Below are 15,207 nucleotides of genomic sequence, written 5' to 3'. Positions count from 1 at the left end.
TCATCACAAGGTAGACTCCCCCGTGTAAGGCATCTTTATTCATGTTTGCACTTGTGTGCCGCGTCTCAACAGCTTTCATCTTCGATTACATTCAAATGCCATTCACTCAACATTTTAAGTTCAAATATAAAATCCTGACAAAACTGATGAGGTCTGAAATTGGATCAATATTTCATGTGTTAGGAAATCATCGTTGTGTGAGCCTCTCAGTTTGATGCAGCTTTCAAGTCCCAAACTGAGAGAAGCGTTCAGCTTGGTATGAAGGTGTGCTCCGTCCGTGCTGCACATTACATTACTGGATTAGTTTTGATGCTCCAAAATCAGCCCGACTCTACAGAAATCACAGCCTCCACAAGCAGGGAGAGCTGCCTCCATCCAGCACAGGCTGGCTTTGAGCTACAGGTACAGACAGAGGAGCAGGGGAGTCAGCCCTCTTTGACTTTGGCAGCGAGGGCGGCGTTCTCCTGACGAATGGCCTTGAAGTCATCCAGAATCCGCTCCAGGTTTGCCACAGTTTTGTTCCCGTTTTCGGTCTCGATCTGGGGACAAGGACAGAAACTGTGAGCACTTTACAGCTATTGATCAAAAACCATTCAGCTCCTTCTCACGGCCCTAAAGCCACTGAAACATTTATTGAACGTGCAGCAGTTCATCACGTCTCCCTGCAGCTGCTGTCGACACTCAGATTGTGGCCTGATGGCTCGTTTTCAGGAGAGACTTGCTAGAGAAGCTGTCAGTTGATCCAGTGGAAAGAAAGATCATAAAAGACTTTAAGAATGACCGGACCGCAATTTTGCTGCAACTTTGGCCGATTGCTCTCATTTTGAAAAAACGTTTGACCCCTTAAACTGTCTCCAGCAATCTTTCTTGGAGGCCTAATCAAAACGATGGATGTCTAACTGATCAGCGTCTTCACTTCTTTGTTCCAACTCAGAAAGTCTCTCAGTTCCAACAGAAATAAAAAATAAAGGTCGTGTTTAGTGGTGTAGCTTCCCACAGCATCCGGCGTCAGGCGGTGGAAAAAGTGCATTAAATAATGAGGTTTGGAGACATGAGTCTGTTTGGCATCATCGCCACCGGCTTTCCAAGACATCTCCCATGATGCATTGGGTTCATGTGACGGGTTTTGTGTTGGAGAACAGAAGAATCATCAACAACCAGAGATTCCAGTATTTGGTCCGAGTCATCGAGCTGGTTTCTAAAGGATGAATTCAATTTTAAACTTGAAGCACTTTAGAAAAACAATGAAGTTTAACTATAAGTAATAAAGTAAAAGAAACGGCACTAAATTGAAATGATTGTTCGGTTTTCCCCAAAAATAAATCTAATATTTTTTACATTTTTCGCTTGAATAAAGGCTGAAAAACACAGAGTTCATCAACCACACACACTCCAGGCGAACACAATGACTCCTCACAGCAAAGACAACAACGTCTTTGCTGTGAGGAGTCAGACCAAAAACAACGCGTCTTCAAAGTTTTGAAGTTGGTTATAAGCTGCGGTTGTAGCCAAAAAATAAGTCAGTGTAAGAGAAAAAACATATACATTCATCTGTGAAGTTAACAGATTGCAAAGTGCCCAAAGGCCACCATGAAATGGGACATTATTTACACTAAAATGGATGCATTAAAACCTCTGTGGTGCCTTTAAGACCAACTGAGCAAACCAAATGTTCCTGAAGCAGCTGGTTCACAGACTGGAACTGTCCTCCCAGCAGAACCAGGGGGGGGGGGTCCTACCTGCTCCTCCAGATCTCGGATCTCTCTCAGTATTGTGCCCGTGTCCTCGATGGTCTGAATCAGCTGATTACAGTTCTGACAAAAACAAGACAAGAGTTTCCTCCACAGGAAGCACAGCAGACTGAGGCATTAGGGATTTAGACTCACTGACGTACTTCGTGCAAAGCGGCCAGGTACTTGTAGGATTTTCGGACGGATTCATCTTTCTTGGCGTCCTACACGCGAACAGGAGAAAAACAGAGGTAGCAGGAAGATGAGAGACGACATCATTTCAGGGGGAGTCTGTTCATGTCAACAGTCTATCACTGGTGTTCCACAGGGTTCTGACCTTCTCCCTGTTTTGGTAAAAAGAACAATTGATGTCAGATGAACTGCTCCATCTGTCTGTGGAACAGTCCATCAGCCAGGCAGCTATACATTCAGAGCCCGAGCAATTCTGATCTGAAGCTTGTGGAGCAACATCTGGCCTTGACAGGTACCCACACCCCCTTACTGAACAAGACTTTGGCAGAAACATGAAGCCCTGTAGGCTTTTGGTGCAGAGAAAGGTTCGATCTGGACGAGTGCCTCTGGTTTGGAGCACAGAAAGACGCAGAGCATCTGTGAAGTTCTATAAACCACCAAGACCAGAGTCTGTTTTCCTAAAAATAACAGATGCTGTGTGCTGCAGTCATACCTGACCAGCATTCACCTTTACGTTTCCAAATGGAGCCCCACCTTAAAGACCAGCTCATCAGTCACAGCAAAAGTCCGGTCCAGTTTTCCCGTCAGGCTGTTGATCTCCTTCTGCAGCTCCCTCGTGTCTGACAAAATCTGCAAGAACAGATCCAGAACCAAGACGGGTCAAATCACTAGAACTCTGCTAACGAAGAAGAGAGACATCTTCTGCTGAGAGAAGCCTCCTCTGACGGGCAGCATCAGAATGGGGGAAACTTGCCCACAGAGTCAGGGAAGCAAACCTTTGTTATCTCCTCCTTCTGCTTCTTGATGTTGCTGACGATTTCCAGAATCCTCTGAGTGTATGCTGAGCGAGACGCATCCTGAGGAAGACTTTCCAACTCTGTCAGCTGCAGTGGAGGAGACGCACATTTGCATTAGTGTAGCACGGCACAAACGGTTTCCAAAGCAGCATGGAAGTGTCTTAAACCCAACCCTTCAAAGAGAGACAGCAGGACGTGCCGACCTCAAGCACAGAAACATGCATGAGACCAGTGCTTGTGAGATTCGTCTGCCGGGCCCGGCGCAGCCATCGGGCCTTTGACTGGGTCTGGGACCCGTGCAGCACAGCAGTTGATGGAAAAGAGGAACTGAACAAACTGAAACAAGGTTGTGGTTTAAAGCTGGACAGTTTTGAGTCGCCTGCTGCCAAGCGGTCCCCCATTCATCCTCTTTCTCCCCAATGTGTACGCAAGCATCCCACTCACAGGTGTAGTGATAATCCAGAGCACAGGAGCTGCAGCAATGACCGCTGGGGAGTTTCATCTTTGCCCTCAGTGTTTGCTTTGAAACTCTGACAGACGTTTGCTAAAGCAAAGTGCAGCAGAGCTGCCAGAGAGCATCAGGAGAATGTTCCGCTGTGCTCTGAACCTGAGATGGGTTATGTAATACGAGGATAAAACGTCAGCTCTGACAGAAAACAAGAAAGAAGACAATCCAGGTGGTGGGATTTATACATATGTACACAACAGCATGTGTTGTCACGCATATGTACATCTACAGGACACAGGAATGTCATTCTTTTCAGTAATAAAATGAACATGATCTTTAAAGCAAGTGTCCTGTGTAAAAAACTGCTCCCAGTCTAGAAGTGCAAACAACATTTTAGTGGATTCATTGAAAAAGTACACAAAGTACGTGTGTGTGTGTGTGTGAGTGTGTGTGTGTGCAGTTGTGTAGAACATTTTTCATTGAGCAACTGCCCCACATGCACACTCACACGTGCACACCTCCAGCACATCATCAACAAAGCACTCCATCCACACACGTTTCGTCTTTGTGGCCGGGAGGTCCTGGCTCCCAAACAGAGACACTTCCACCGTTGTCGTGGCAACCCAGAGGCTCCGCTCACGCGGAGTTGAAGTAAACAATTGTGATAACTCCCCAGAGGCCGGATGAAAACTCAAAAGGAAGAGATTGTGCTTTTTACCAGCTGCTTGTACGTCTCCTCCTTCTTCTTGGCCTCCTCTGTGGACACGTGGATTTTTTCATGCAGAGACTTGATCTCAGACAGCTTTCTGGAAGAATCCAGCTGTGGCGAAGAGACAACGGCATTGTCGACCTGCCACGTTTGAACTAACCCCACAAGAAACCTGAATCCCCACTTACATCTTGACGACTGCAGATTTCTTTGAGTCTGCGATGCTCGTCAATGAGTGGAGCTCGACGTTTCTCCCACTGGGACGCCAGGTTCACCACTCGCTTGGCGCTGGCCTCCACCAGAGACTGCAGGAGGGAGGGGAGACCCGCCGTGAGCGGCAGAGGGCCAGCGCCTGCTGTCAGCCGTCCCGCAGCTCTCCTACCTGCAGCTGGATCACGTTGTTGTCGGCCTCTGGCAGCAGGTCGATGGTCTTCTTCTTCACCTGAAGCTTCTCCTCCTTCTCAGTGTTTCCCAGCTCCCTCTGCTTCAGCTCATCCAACACCTGCAGCAAAACATCCCGCCTAAAACCAATTTCCAGGGTCTCGTTGTTCCACTGATTTTTTTTCAGTGCATTTTGGCATGTTTGTTTGTTTTTTACAGCGCACTGTGTTCTGCGTCCTAAATTGGCTGACGACCTCGTCAAACATTCTCCTCTGTGCCGTGACTTCTGTGCAGAATGTGTTCAGTTTGCCAGAGTTACATAAATATCAGATCGCAGCAGATCTTTGCTTTCATTCTAAAATCCTAGACGTATTTTTCTATGAAAGTTTCCACTTTGAGAGTTTAAAGAAGAGAGAAAAGTGTGAAAATATTCCAGTGTGTAGTGAGGAGTTTTTTAGCCTTAAAACATGTATAGATACACTTTGAAACTAAATTCCTGGGATAAATGAGGCATGACTGTCCACCAATGAGCCGATTCCAGGAGCAGCTTAGTGCTGCTGAACGTTGCATTCATTGGAAAAGGAAAAGCTATACTCACATTTATCTTTTTCGATTTAACTCAGAAGTTGATGTTCTAGCTACTGTACTTTCAGAAGAGGGCAGGCACCTGTGCATGAGTGACAGCAGTGCGCCTCATGTCTGCTGCCAGGTGGTCCACATCACTGCAGAGCTGCTGGAACTGCGCCTGCAGAGCAGACAGCTCCTCCTGCTGCCGGAGCTGCACATCACCGCTTGACTCCTGCGCGCTGAGGATGGGGGTCACCGCTGCTGCTGCCGCCGCCTCCTGGAGGACGCCACATTAGCATGCAGAGACAGTTGGGGCTGGTGGTACCGTACATCACGCTGAGAGCTGCGGTCAAACACTGGGTTGTTCCAGTGGTGTTGGTGTAGCTGACGGATAACGCCCACGCTGTTGTGTCAACTTAGAAAAAAGGACTGCTTTCATTTCTGTGCTAAAAGTAGAGCGGCAGCAAAAACCCAATTCATGCAGACACCAAATGTCCCCTCCCATGCAGCGTTTCATTACAATTAAAGCCTCGGTCACAAGCACTCATTCGGGGGTTGCCCCCCACAGGTGCTGCAGGTTTCTGGCTTGCAGTGGGCAATAGAGAGGAGAGGCTGCACCTTTAAGGGGAGAGCAGGTGTGTCTTGCAGTTCACTTATCCCTTGTGTTATCTTAGATGACCCCACCCTTACACTGACGTGTTCTCCCTACCATGACAAAGGTGGATAAAGGTGGAAAGATTTCATGTAATCCATGGACACCAGTGAAGATCACAAATCATTGAAGAAAAAAGGCTCAGAGCACTGTCTAGTGCAGGGGTCGGGAACCTTTTTGACCAAGAGAGCCATAAACGCCACATATTTTTAAATGTAATTTTGAAAGAGCCATACAATAATGTAGTGTCCCTTTCCCACACTGAGGCACGGAGACTTAACCTCTTTTAAGGTTCTTTGTTCTGGTTACTGCAGACCGCAACAAACGCCGAACAATTAATTCAGCAACTCCTTATTCTCGCCCGCCGAGACGAGACGAGACGAGAGCGCTTCTCTCAACTTTTTATTCCCCTGCTCCCGCTCCAGTCCTCCCATTTCCCTTATTCGGCCCATGGCTGAACCCCATTGGTCCAAACTACCTAACAACAGGCTGAGCGACAGAACAAAGGGCCAATCAGATCTCTGCTTGATGCGGTCAATGAACTCCAGAACTTTTAACGAGGCCCAACAGCCAAGTTAAACTCAGTCCGCGACAATATTTTTAAAACTAAAAATACAAATGAATGTGTGCATTTGATGTAATTTTAACACTTTTAAAGTACAATAATCGTTATGCTGTTGCTAATAAATGATTCGTGGTAGTTTTGCTGATGGTCTTGTCCGGTTGATACGTGGTGAGTTTCTTCTTCATGCAGGCGTTGAGACTTTAAACGTCATCGTAGGTCTGAATGTTTTGTAGATGTGAGACAGACTGCTCACATGCAGACGCGGAGTTAAACACACACTCACACGCTGCAGTGAGTGACGGGCAGCGGGGTTTACGTTTTTGCCATCCCTGCGCGATTCACCTGCTGCCCCCCCCCCCCCCCCCTTCTCCCTCACACATCCCGTCCCCGCAACTGCGCGCTCTTTCTCAGAGACGGGAGCGCGCCGTTTTAGGCACGGCAATTCACAGGTTTCCGGGTGGTACAAACTCTGTGAAATAATAGATAATAGTAACTGATAGCGCTGGCGCAGATTTCTCTCTCTAAGCACCGCTACTACTGCGCGCCTCTGGCATCGCATCGCGCCCGAGAATGACTGGTCTAATGAAAAAAAAAAGTATAATTAAAGATTTGTCTGCGAGCCACATGTGACCATCAAAAGAGCCATATATGGCTCGCGAGCCATAGGTTCCCGACCCCTGGTCTAGTGGGTCTAGATGACCCACTAGACACAAAGTGTCTAGGATAGCACAAGGGTTAAAGCTCGTACGGCCACATTAAGGAACATCCTGAAAATGGAATGTACCATTGTTGTGCATGTGGTAGGTGTATCATGAAGTATTTGTAAGGATAACGTAAGTTACATGAACTAGTGACGTGTGGGTGATGCTGTTGTACGGTGTCCTTACGCCACACTCCAGTTGTTAGCAAGGAGTGAGTCCTGGCTCCTTACTGACCGCAGGCAAATGCTGCATGCATGGAGTGTGCAGCTGATATGTAGGAAAGCTGTAGGATGTGCACACAAACTACACTCTGAATGTCTAATTTCCTTATTTCTAACAGTCAGAGGCGCACACTCATCACAGCAGCTTCACACTCTGCTGCAAACCGCCCCAATGCATGCTGGAGGTCCTGGCTCAATGAAGCCAACAGGACAACATCATCTGCAAAGAGCAGAGAGGAAATCCTGTGGTCCACAAACCAGACCCCCTCCGGGTCCTGGCTGCGCCTAGACCAGGGGTCGGCAACCTGAACCTCTCAAAGAGCCATTTGGATCAATTTCCCACTGAGATGAAAGCACAGGGAGCCGCAACACTAGGGGTGTTAGAAAAAATGGTGTTGCCCATATATATAGTTCATTTGGCAATACTTGTATTGATTCAAAATGCTGTCAGGATAGTTATTTATTTATTTTAATTATTCTTTATCACATTCTTTATCTTTTGTCCATTTTCCACAACCTTGAATAGACTTTTCTGTCTGTCAAACACCAGAGTTAAGATGATGGAAACAAATTCACTTTGATGCAGACTCCTGTCTATTTATTTATTATTTCTTTAAATCCAGTTAAACCAATAAATTATTTTCATTTCATGGATGACATCTATTTTTTATTAGGAAGCAGCTGTTTTTGTTGTGGGTCTGTTATCATAAGGGGTGAATCTAAGCCCCGCCCCCGCCTCTCTACCTGTTCGTTGTTTTCTCGCGCGTGCAACCCCCCCCTCAAGCGTGTTCCACACAGACAGCACAACTTATGGTTATTATTTTTATTGTTAAGGTGACAGGATAGTAGGGGCGCCCTGACGCAAATTTAATTAATTTAACGCAGAAATGGGTGGTTTTAGGGTAGGGGGGGAAAAAAGGCTTGTTTTTTTGGGCGTTCATGTGTCCCTATGAGATTACCACTGACTGTCTATTAGAAGAACTTTCCATCCCATAACAGACTCTGGTCGGCGTTCACAGCTGCAGACACGCCCCCTCCACAATCACGCTGCTCTCTCTCTTCCTGCCAGCTCGCCCCACCTGACGGTGTTAAAGGCACCACGACAATCTGAGATCATGATAGTTATTTAACAAAAACACAGAGAGCCGCAGCACAGAGAGGAAAGAGCTGCATGTGGCTCTGGAGCCACCGGTTGCTGACCCCTGGTCTAGACAGTCTGTCCATAAAAACTATGAACAGGACCAGGATAAAGGGCAGCCCTGCCAGAGTCCAACATGCACCGGGAACAGGTCTGACTTACTGCCGGCTATGCGAACCAAGCACCTGCTCTGGTCATACAGAGACCGACAGCCCTCAGTAAGACCTCCCGGACCCCATACTCCCAGAGCGCCCTCCACAGGATACCACGGGGGGCGCGGTCAAACGCCTTCTCCAAATCCACAAAACACATATGGACTGGATGAGCGAACTCCAACAAGCCCTCAAGCCCCCTAAAGAGGGTGTAGAGCTGGTCCACTGTTCCACGACCAGGACGGAAACCGCACTGTTGTTCCTGGATCTGAGGTTCGACTATCAGACGGACTCTCCTCACCAGTACCCTGGCATAGACTTTCCACGGGAGGCTGAGGAGTGTGAGTGGGAGAGAGTCCAACCTCTCTCAAGGGACTGAGTTTCGGAGCCCAGGCTGTACGTGGAGGTGAGCCCAACTATATCTAGTGGTACCGCTCAACCTCACCTACAAGCTCAGGCTCCTTCCCTCCCAGAGAGGTGACGTTCCACGTCCCAAAAGCCAAATTCCATGACCGGAGTTTGGGCCACCGAGGCACTCCCCTTCGATTGCCACCCAAACCACATTGCACCGGCCCCTAGTATCTGACTCCAGTTTGAACATTTTGAATTATTAGCTGTGGGATGGTCCAGTCCTGAGAGTCACCGTGTTTTATTCTTTCCAGACTGTGATCCCCTTCTACGGGTAATCAACTGTAGGCACAGTAAGGTGAGGATTTCTGCAAAACTGCTTACGTTTCTTACAGCCAACAATCTGTCAATATTTTGCTTTAAAGCAGCAACTGCAAAGAATTGTGGGATTCTTTTCACAAAGGACGGCCCAAAGCATTCTTTGCTAAATGAGATCCAAGAAACATAAACATTGTTTTTCTTCACAGTATTCTGAAGTCCTGCAACAGAACGCTCATGCACAGGTACCTACCTGTGTGAAGGTGAACTTCTGAGTGTGGGTGAAGTGGGTGCCCTTCTTTAGAACATGTTCAGTGGGGGCGGAGGCTCTGAAGGACTGGAGGACATCCATCAGGTCAGAGGCGGGGCGAGAAACACCAAAGGCACTTTCAGACGAGGGCTGCGCAGCGGAGCGCAGCTGCTCCTGGATGCGTTTCTGCAGCCGGGCCAGCTTCCTGGAGCGGTACTCCTGTTGAACATCACACCAGGAACTATCAGCAGAGACTGGGGGTGTACAGAGAACCAACAGAAACATGTAGCACAGAGCAGGCTGGCTTGCCTGGGGAGTGAGGCGGGACAGGAGGCCCTGACTCTTCCACTCGCCGTCCCACTCCTGAGCGGCGCTCAGCTCTGCGGCGTGCTGCTCCAATAGCGACGCCACCATGGAGGCGCTGCTGGAAAACTGAGCAGTCACTGGAGGAAGAACATCTCTGCGGTATTCTTTCACCTCTGGAGGGGACACACACAAACCGGGTCAGCAACACCCAGACACAGCAACAGTCTAAACATGGGGCGGGGGGCTGCATGCAGGCTGAACGAGGGCTCACCAAGACCCTCCAGTCATGATCATTTTTGCTAAGAACTTTGACAGACGTGTCAGCAGAGGTTTACCTTTGAGGTTCTCCTCTGAGCCTTTAGTGCAGTGTGGTGAGCTGAGGGGCTGAGTGTAGAAGCTGTTCAACACCCCCCCACTCTGAAAAAAGAAACAGTCTTAGTGTATGAAGGGCATCCCATTCACTGGAATGAACTGATCTGTCAGTCTGACCAAAGCCATGTGAAAAGCTTTGGGACCACAGGGGGGGCTGTTATCCGGCATGAGGAAACCCTTCCTACACGGGGGGGGGGGCTTTGGGAAGGGTTCAGGAGGAAACCAGGCTCACTGACATTCAGATTCTTCCACTCCCATCATCTTCTGATCCATTTTCTAATCTCTTTTAATTCAGATTGTGTCCTTGTTAGCCAAAATCAAAAAATCTCTGTCGTTTTTATTGGAAACTCATCTCTGAAGCCGGGACAGTTGGTGCAGAGTAAGCCCACTTCCTCCCCATTGCTGAGAGCTCTCTGTTTACAGTCTCACTCGCCATCTTACAGCCCCTGCCACCCCCCAGTCTAACATTAGCTGTGCTGCAAAAATGGTGAGTAATATCAGATCCATCCATCCGTACGTTTCTGATCCAGATTCCAGCTCAGCCCAGGAAAACAGAGACGTTCATGGATCTGTGTGTCTGCAGGTGATGATCAGAATGGAGCAGAGCAGGAAGACTTTGGTCCATCCAGCGTATTTTCTACATAATAAATACGATCTTTTGTCCCAAATAAGCTCCTTTCAAACTGCATTCTTTCGTCTGCTACTGTTTTACAACCATTTGAATAAAGAAATACTCAGAAATGCAGTTTTAAGCTCTTTTTTTTTTATAAATGTCCTTCATCATCAGGAAAAATGCTAAGAGAAAATCACCAAAAGCACAATTCTTATCGAAGTGGGTCTTTAATAACAAACACCTTCAATACAAAGTGTTTTCTTGTGCCATCTTTGTCTTTGTCTGTTGTGTGGAGGCTTCCATAAACGTCTTTTCCTGAATTCTCCTGAGCGCTTTCAGAGGCCTGCAGGGCCGTGCGTACCTGTGTTTCACAGTGCAGGGGCAAGCTGCAGTTTGGGGGCACCCAGGCCAGGTCCAGCTGGGCTCTGATGGCAGCAGCAATGGCTCTCTGGAGGACCGCAGACTTGCCTGTAAGTGAACAGGAACAATTGATGAATTCAAATAAGCACAGGCAGAAAAAATGGAGAAAGAATAAGCTGATGTAGTTTGATGTAAAGTGCTTTGTTTCTCATCTGTCGGGACCCCCCAGAGCCCTCACAGCTTACATGCTCCTAGTGCATCAACAGTCATCACGCCGCCCGATTCTCTGCTAGTTAGGTAACAGAGTGAGGTAACAACCTCTGAACAACAGTCTTAAGCTGAGAACCAGGTCTCCTCAGCTGATGGACAAGTGTCCCTAAAGCTCAGAGTCTTGATGCTAACTTCAGCTGACCCCCAAACAATCCCATGACCAGAACCATGGCAGACTTCCTGCTCTTGAAGAGTGAGAGCGGGAAAGAATACGGGTGTCACATCTGTACCTGAGGGCTGGGCCGAGGCCTCAGCGCTCTCTCTGGGCAGCTTCTCCACCAGGAACATCAGCAGGGAGCGGATCTCTGGCTCACTGCTGTACAGAAAGGTCTGATAACCGATCTCGCCTTTGTAGCCGACGTCCTGCAAGTCAACAGAGTGACAGGATAAGCCACAGAACCCAGAGCTCTGCAGGGCAGCATGTGGAACAGTTGGTGCTGGGCTGCAGGGGGAAAAAAAACATTTTTTCTAATCGGATTCTGAAGGAAGTTTTTTTGTTTTTTGAAAACCACTGGATTCCTTCCATCTGCATCCAATTAATTCATCAGGTCACTTGGCCACGTGTTGAAAATGCATCTGCTACTTTGTCAAAGCAGCTGCAGCGACTTTCCTTTTAGCAGAAAAGAGTCACAGAGGAAACAGAAGAAGAACCTTGGACTTCAAAATAAAAGAAATCTGCATTTAACAGAAAAAAAACAGGAGCCTTTACTCCAAATAGAGATTTCCGGTCACAGTTGTTCCCACAGACCATAATAATAATAATTTAGAATATTCAATAAGCAGCTGTCTAATGTTACAAGGATGCTGCTAATAAAGTTGTGTGTATGAATCTATAGATTTATTACATGTATTTATATTAAAAGCGAACGTCAGATGAGGCTGAAGTTTTCGGCTGATTCTTTTATCTTCCGCTTTGACAGTCAAAGAGAAAATCTGTAATATTTTAATGTTCCTTCATGAAACTAGTGAACAAAACAAATGAAGCTTAAAGCAACTGCAGATAATTTACAGAGGATGAAGCTAAACTTAACCCTTAAAAAGCTAAACAAAAAAAACACTGCCTTCAGCTGCTTACAAGCCGATCTGTGGAAATATTGTCTGACATTCAGGCGCTCTGTGGCCTGAAAAGGGTTGGGGAACGCTGCTGGGGGGGGACGTTCTGTGGTTCCTGTGCAGTTGGCCTTGAACTGTTGAGTCAAGATGTCAGCCATGAAACTGTAGTCTGGCCATGAGTCAAAGCAGCCTCAGCGGCCGCTTCAGCTTCAGCTGCAGCCTCACCTGACAGGCCTGTGCCAGGCTCATGCCCACTCTGAACCGCGCAGACATGCCGGGAGGGAGGGAGGGGGCCAGGCCGCCGCCCAGGCCGGGGTCGATGACTCGAATACACCTGACCACGCCCTCCACCAGCAGCTCGCTGGTGAACTGTCTGATGCTGTCGACGTCCTCGTCCACCTCTCTGTGAATGAAGCGTGAAGCTCCGGGTCAGATGTCTGACTGCACGGCAAAAACAGGCCCCCCCCTTTGGAAAAGACTCAAACCTTCTGGACCCGCTGGCACATTTTCATTCAAAATAACCCCAAAAAAAAAACTGCCAACATATTAAGAAAAACGGTTTTACCAAGAATCTTATTTGAAGAAAAGAAATTCTAGTCCCCAAGACATTTTCTCAAACTTATTTTGCTATTGAAACACAGCAAAAAAGAAAAGAAAAGGCAAAAACGGTGCAGAACATTTCACTTCCATAATCAATCCATCCAGATTTATTTAGCTGTGGATTGGTACACCTGCAGAATTACACACCAACACACACGTGTGTGACGGTGGCATGTTTCCAGAGATGATAGGAAAATCTCATTTCTCACATCTTAATTGGTACAATTAATTGATAAGATTATATTTCTTGCAAGACAGAAAATCCATTTTCTTAAACCAAGCGTCTTTGTACTTTGAGAATATTGGCCTTCTGCAGAGTGCCATAACATCCGTGTTTTCAGTGGCTACATTTCCAATCAAACTGCAGTTGAATGGAGATATGGCAGACATTCTGTGTAAAAAAGCAGAGAAACGTGTGTGTGTGTGTGTGTGTGCGCGCATGTGTGTGCGTGTGGGTGTGTGTGTGTGTGTGTGTGTGTGTGTGTGTGCGCGCGTGTGTGTGTCTGTGTGTGTGTTTGTGTGTGTGTGTGTGTGTGAATCTCAGTTAGCCTCTCAACCCCCTGTTCAAGAGCAAGAACTACAAAACACAAGAGACGAACATCCTGGAGTCAGGATTTGCCCCCTGAAAGCAAAATTTACCTGCAGGTTACTAAGCTGACGCATTCAAAAGAAAGTTTGTTGAAACAGTAAAAGCCCCTAATGTTGGAGCTGACTGAAGATCAGGTAACAATCACAAATGTGACTTTGATCAGCTGACTGAGGGGTGAACTGTCTGCTGCTGCCGTCTGCAGGGAGGACTTTAGAATATGTCGTCAGCTGCAGACGCATTTCTCTGCTATCATTGTTGGTTTGAAGATGCCAGCATTTACAGGATGTGAACACTTAGTTTCAGCAGCAGGTCTAGATAAAAACCTGCTTTTCATTCCTCTGTAAAAGCAACTTCTGCTTTTTCAGAAAAACAATGTCAATGACAGTTCCTGTCCGATAAATGAATGATGTTGATGCTTAGATCAATGTAATCCATTCAAGTGTACTTAGTCTATTAGATAAGTGAGGCAGTCTCCTATATTTATTCATCTTAAAATGTTCAGATTGAGTCTGGAGAAGGATTGAGGTAGTAGACTACCTACACTACACATACATAGTTTATAGTATATTTGCTATGCTTATAAATACAGAAGACTTGCTCAAAGTGATGATAAAGATGGAGTGGAGACATGGATTTAACCATGATGACTGTAGCTGAAACACGACTGCTGCTCTCTAATGAAGACCCGAGAAGGGCTGTGCGTTTGGGTTTCATCCAGTAGGGAACACTGAAGTCCAAATATCTGCTGACTCATGTTGGCAGCTTCAACCCAAAGAAGCAGAAAAAGAGAAGCTGCATCCAGTCAGACCACAGCAGCCTGGAGGAACCGGGTTTGCTGCCTCACGTGTCCGGGCTGGTTCCACGCCGGGACCTGAGAGGATGATCATCATCTCCAAAGCGTCTGCTCTGAAGACGTGACTGACTGCATGTGATGTTCTGCTGATACTTACGTCCCGACCTGTCTCAGGGCGTGAATCAGAATCCTGTCAACTTCCTCCATCATGGACGTTTCCCTCCCTCAGAGACGCAGACTAACCGAAACTTAGCAGCGCAGCGGCGGTTCCCGTGATACCGAGCATTAGTTAACTGCAGGGGTCAGCTCCACACCGATGGACGCGGGCTAAACACGTAGCTTCCATCTTCTACTGTGTTTACACTAAACTAAAGTAGCACCCAGAGCCATCATGCTCCCCTTCACTTCCTCGATGAATACCCGTCCCCTCACGCAGAACAGCAGAAACCTTTGGCGACAGCAGAGCTTTCTGGGTAATCACCAACTTTTCTGATTCCGTACGAAGCAAACATTACTGAAGCTAACTGCTGCATTCATCACCAAAATGACATTTTTTCACAGTGGAAGTGACCGGAAAATAAAACCGAATGGGCTTCTGGGAATGTGAGTCACATTCGCTTCGCAATAGGGGACAAGGGACAAATTTGACTGCGTTTCCCAGCATGCACCAAAAAGGACAGTCTCGTGACCCGACGGAGAAAGAAAAAGAGTCTACGAGGTCCTAGTGCCCCCTCTCCGCTTTCATCGTGACCGTCACGTTTTTAGCTCTGAGGGTTTTTGTGACTAAAACGTTTTCCTGCCTGAAAAGAAAAGGGACTTTGTTCCACTTTAGAAAATTAAATCAAGAAAACATGTAAACTATTAGATCTGATCTGGACTTAGTTAAGGAGGATTATGAAAAACAATATTTTTCCATCTGAAGATCATTTTTAAATCAGATTTAACTTTAAACACATGGTTCCACTTCGAATTCCTTTATTTCTCTTAATACACAAATAAAATGAGAGTAGTTGTTAACTAGAAAGTCCTCGCTGGAACAGAGTGTTCTTCTTTATCAACATGATGCTTTACTCCGGTAGATT

The 15,207-nt window shown here is 47.0% G+C and overlaps 1 protein-coding gene across 1 annotated transcript; it reads right to left on the bottom strand.

Moving 5' to 3' along the window:
• Positions 1-21: 21 nt before the first annotated feature.
• ccdc22 (coiled-coil domain containing 22) lies at positions 22-14,716 on the bottom strand. The gene is made up of 16 exons (XM_011472984.3): positions 14,283-14,716; positions 12,369-12,546; positions 11,321-11,453; positions 10,822-10,928; positions 9,811-9,892; positions 9,479-9,648; positions 9,173-9,388; positions 4,925-5,101; positions 4,259-4,378; positions 4,065-4,181; positions 3,886-3,987; positions 2,699-2,806; positions 2,457-2,552; positions 1,895-1,954; positions 1,740-1,814; positions 22-539 (listed from the first exon to the last, which is right to left on the bottom strand). Exons 1-16 carry the CDS (start codon positions 14,333-14,335, stop codon positions 426-428), a joined length of 1,908 nt encoding a protein of 635 aa, XP_011471286.1. The 5' UTR covers positions 14,336-14,716; the 3' UTR covers positions 22-425.
• Positions 14,717-15,207: the final 491 nt, after the last annotated feature.

The sequence above is a fragment of the Oryzias latipes genome, chromosome 7, assembly GCF_002234675.1.
Source record: "Oryzias latipes chromosome 7, ASM223467v1".
Lineage (NCBI taxonomy): Eukaryota > Metazoa > Chordata > Actinopteri > Beloniformes > Adrianichthyidae > Oryzias > Oryzias latipes.
The sequence above is the reverse complement of the archived record's forward strand: the minus strand, read 5'-3'. Positions and strand labels throughout refer to the sequence as shown.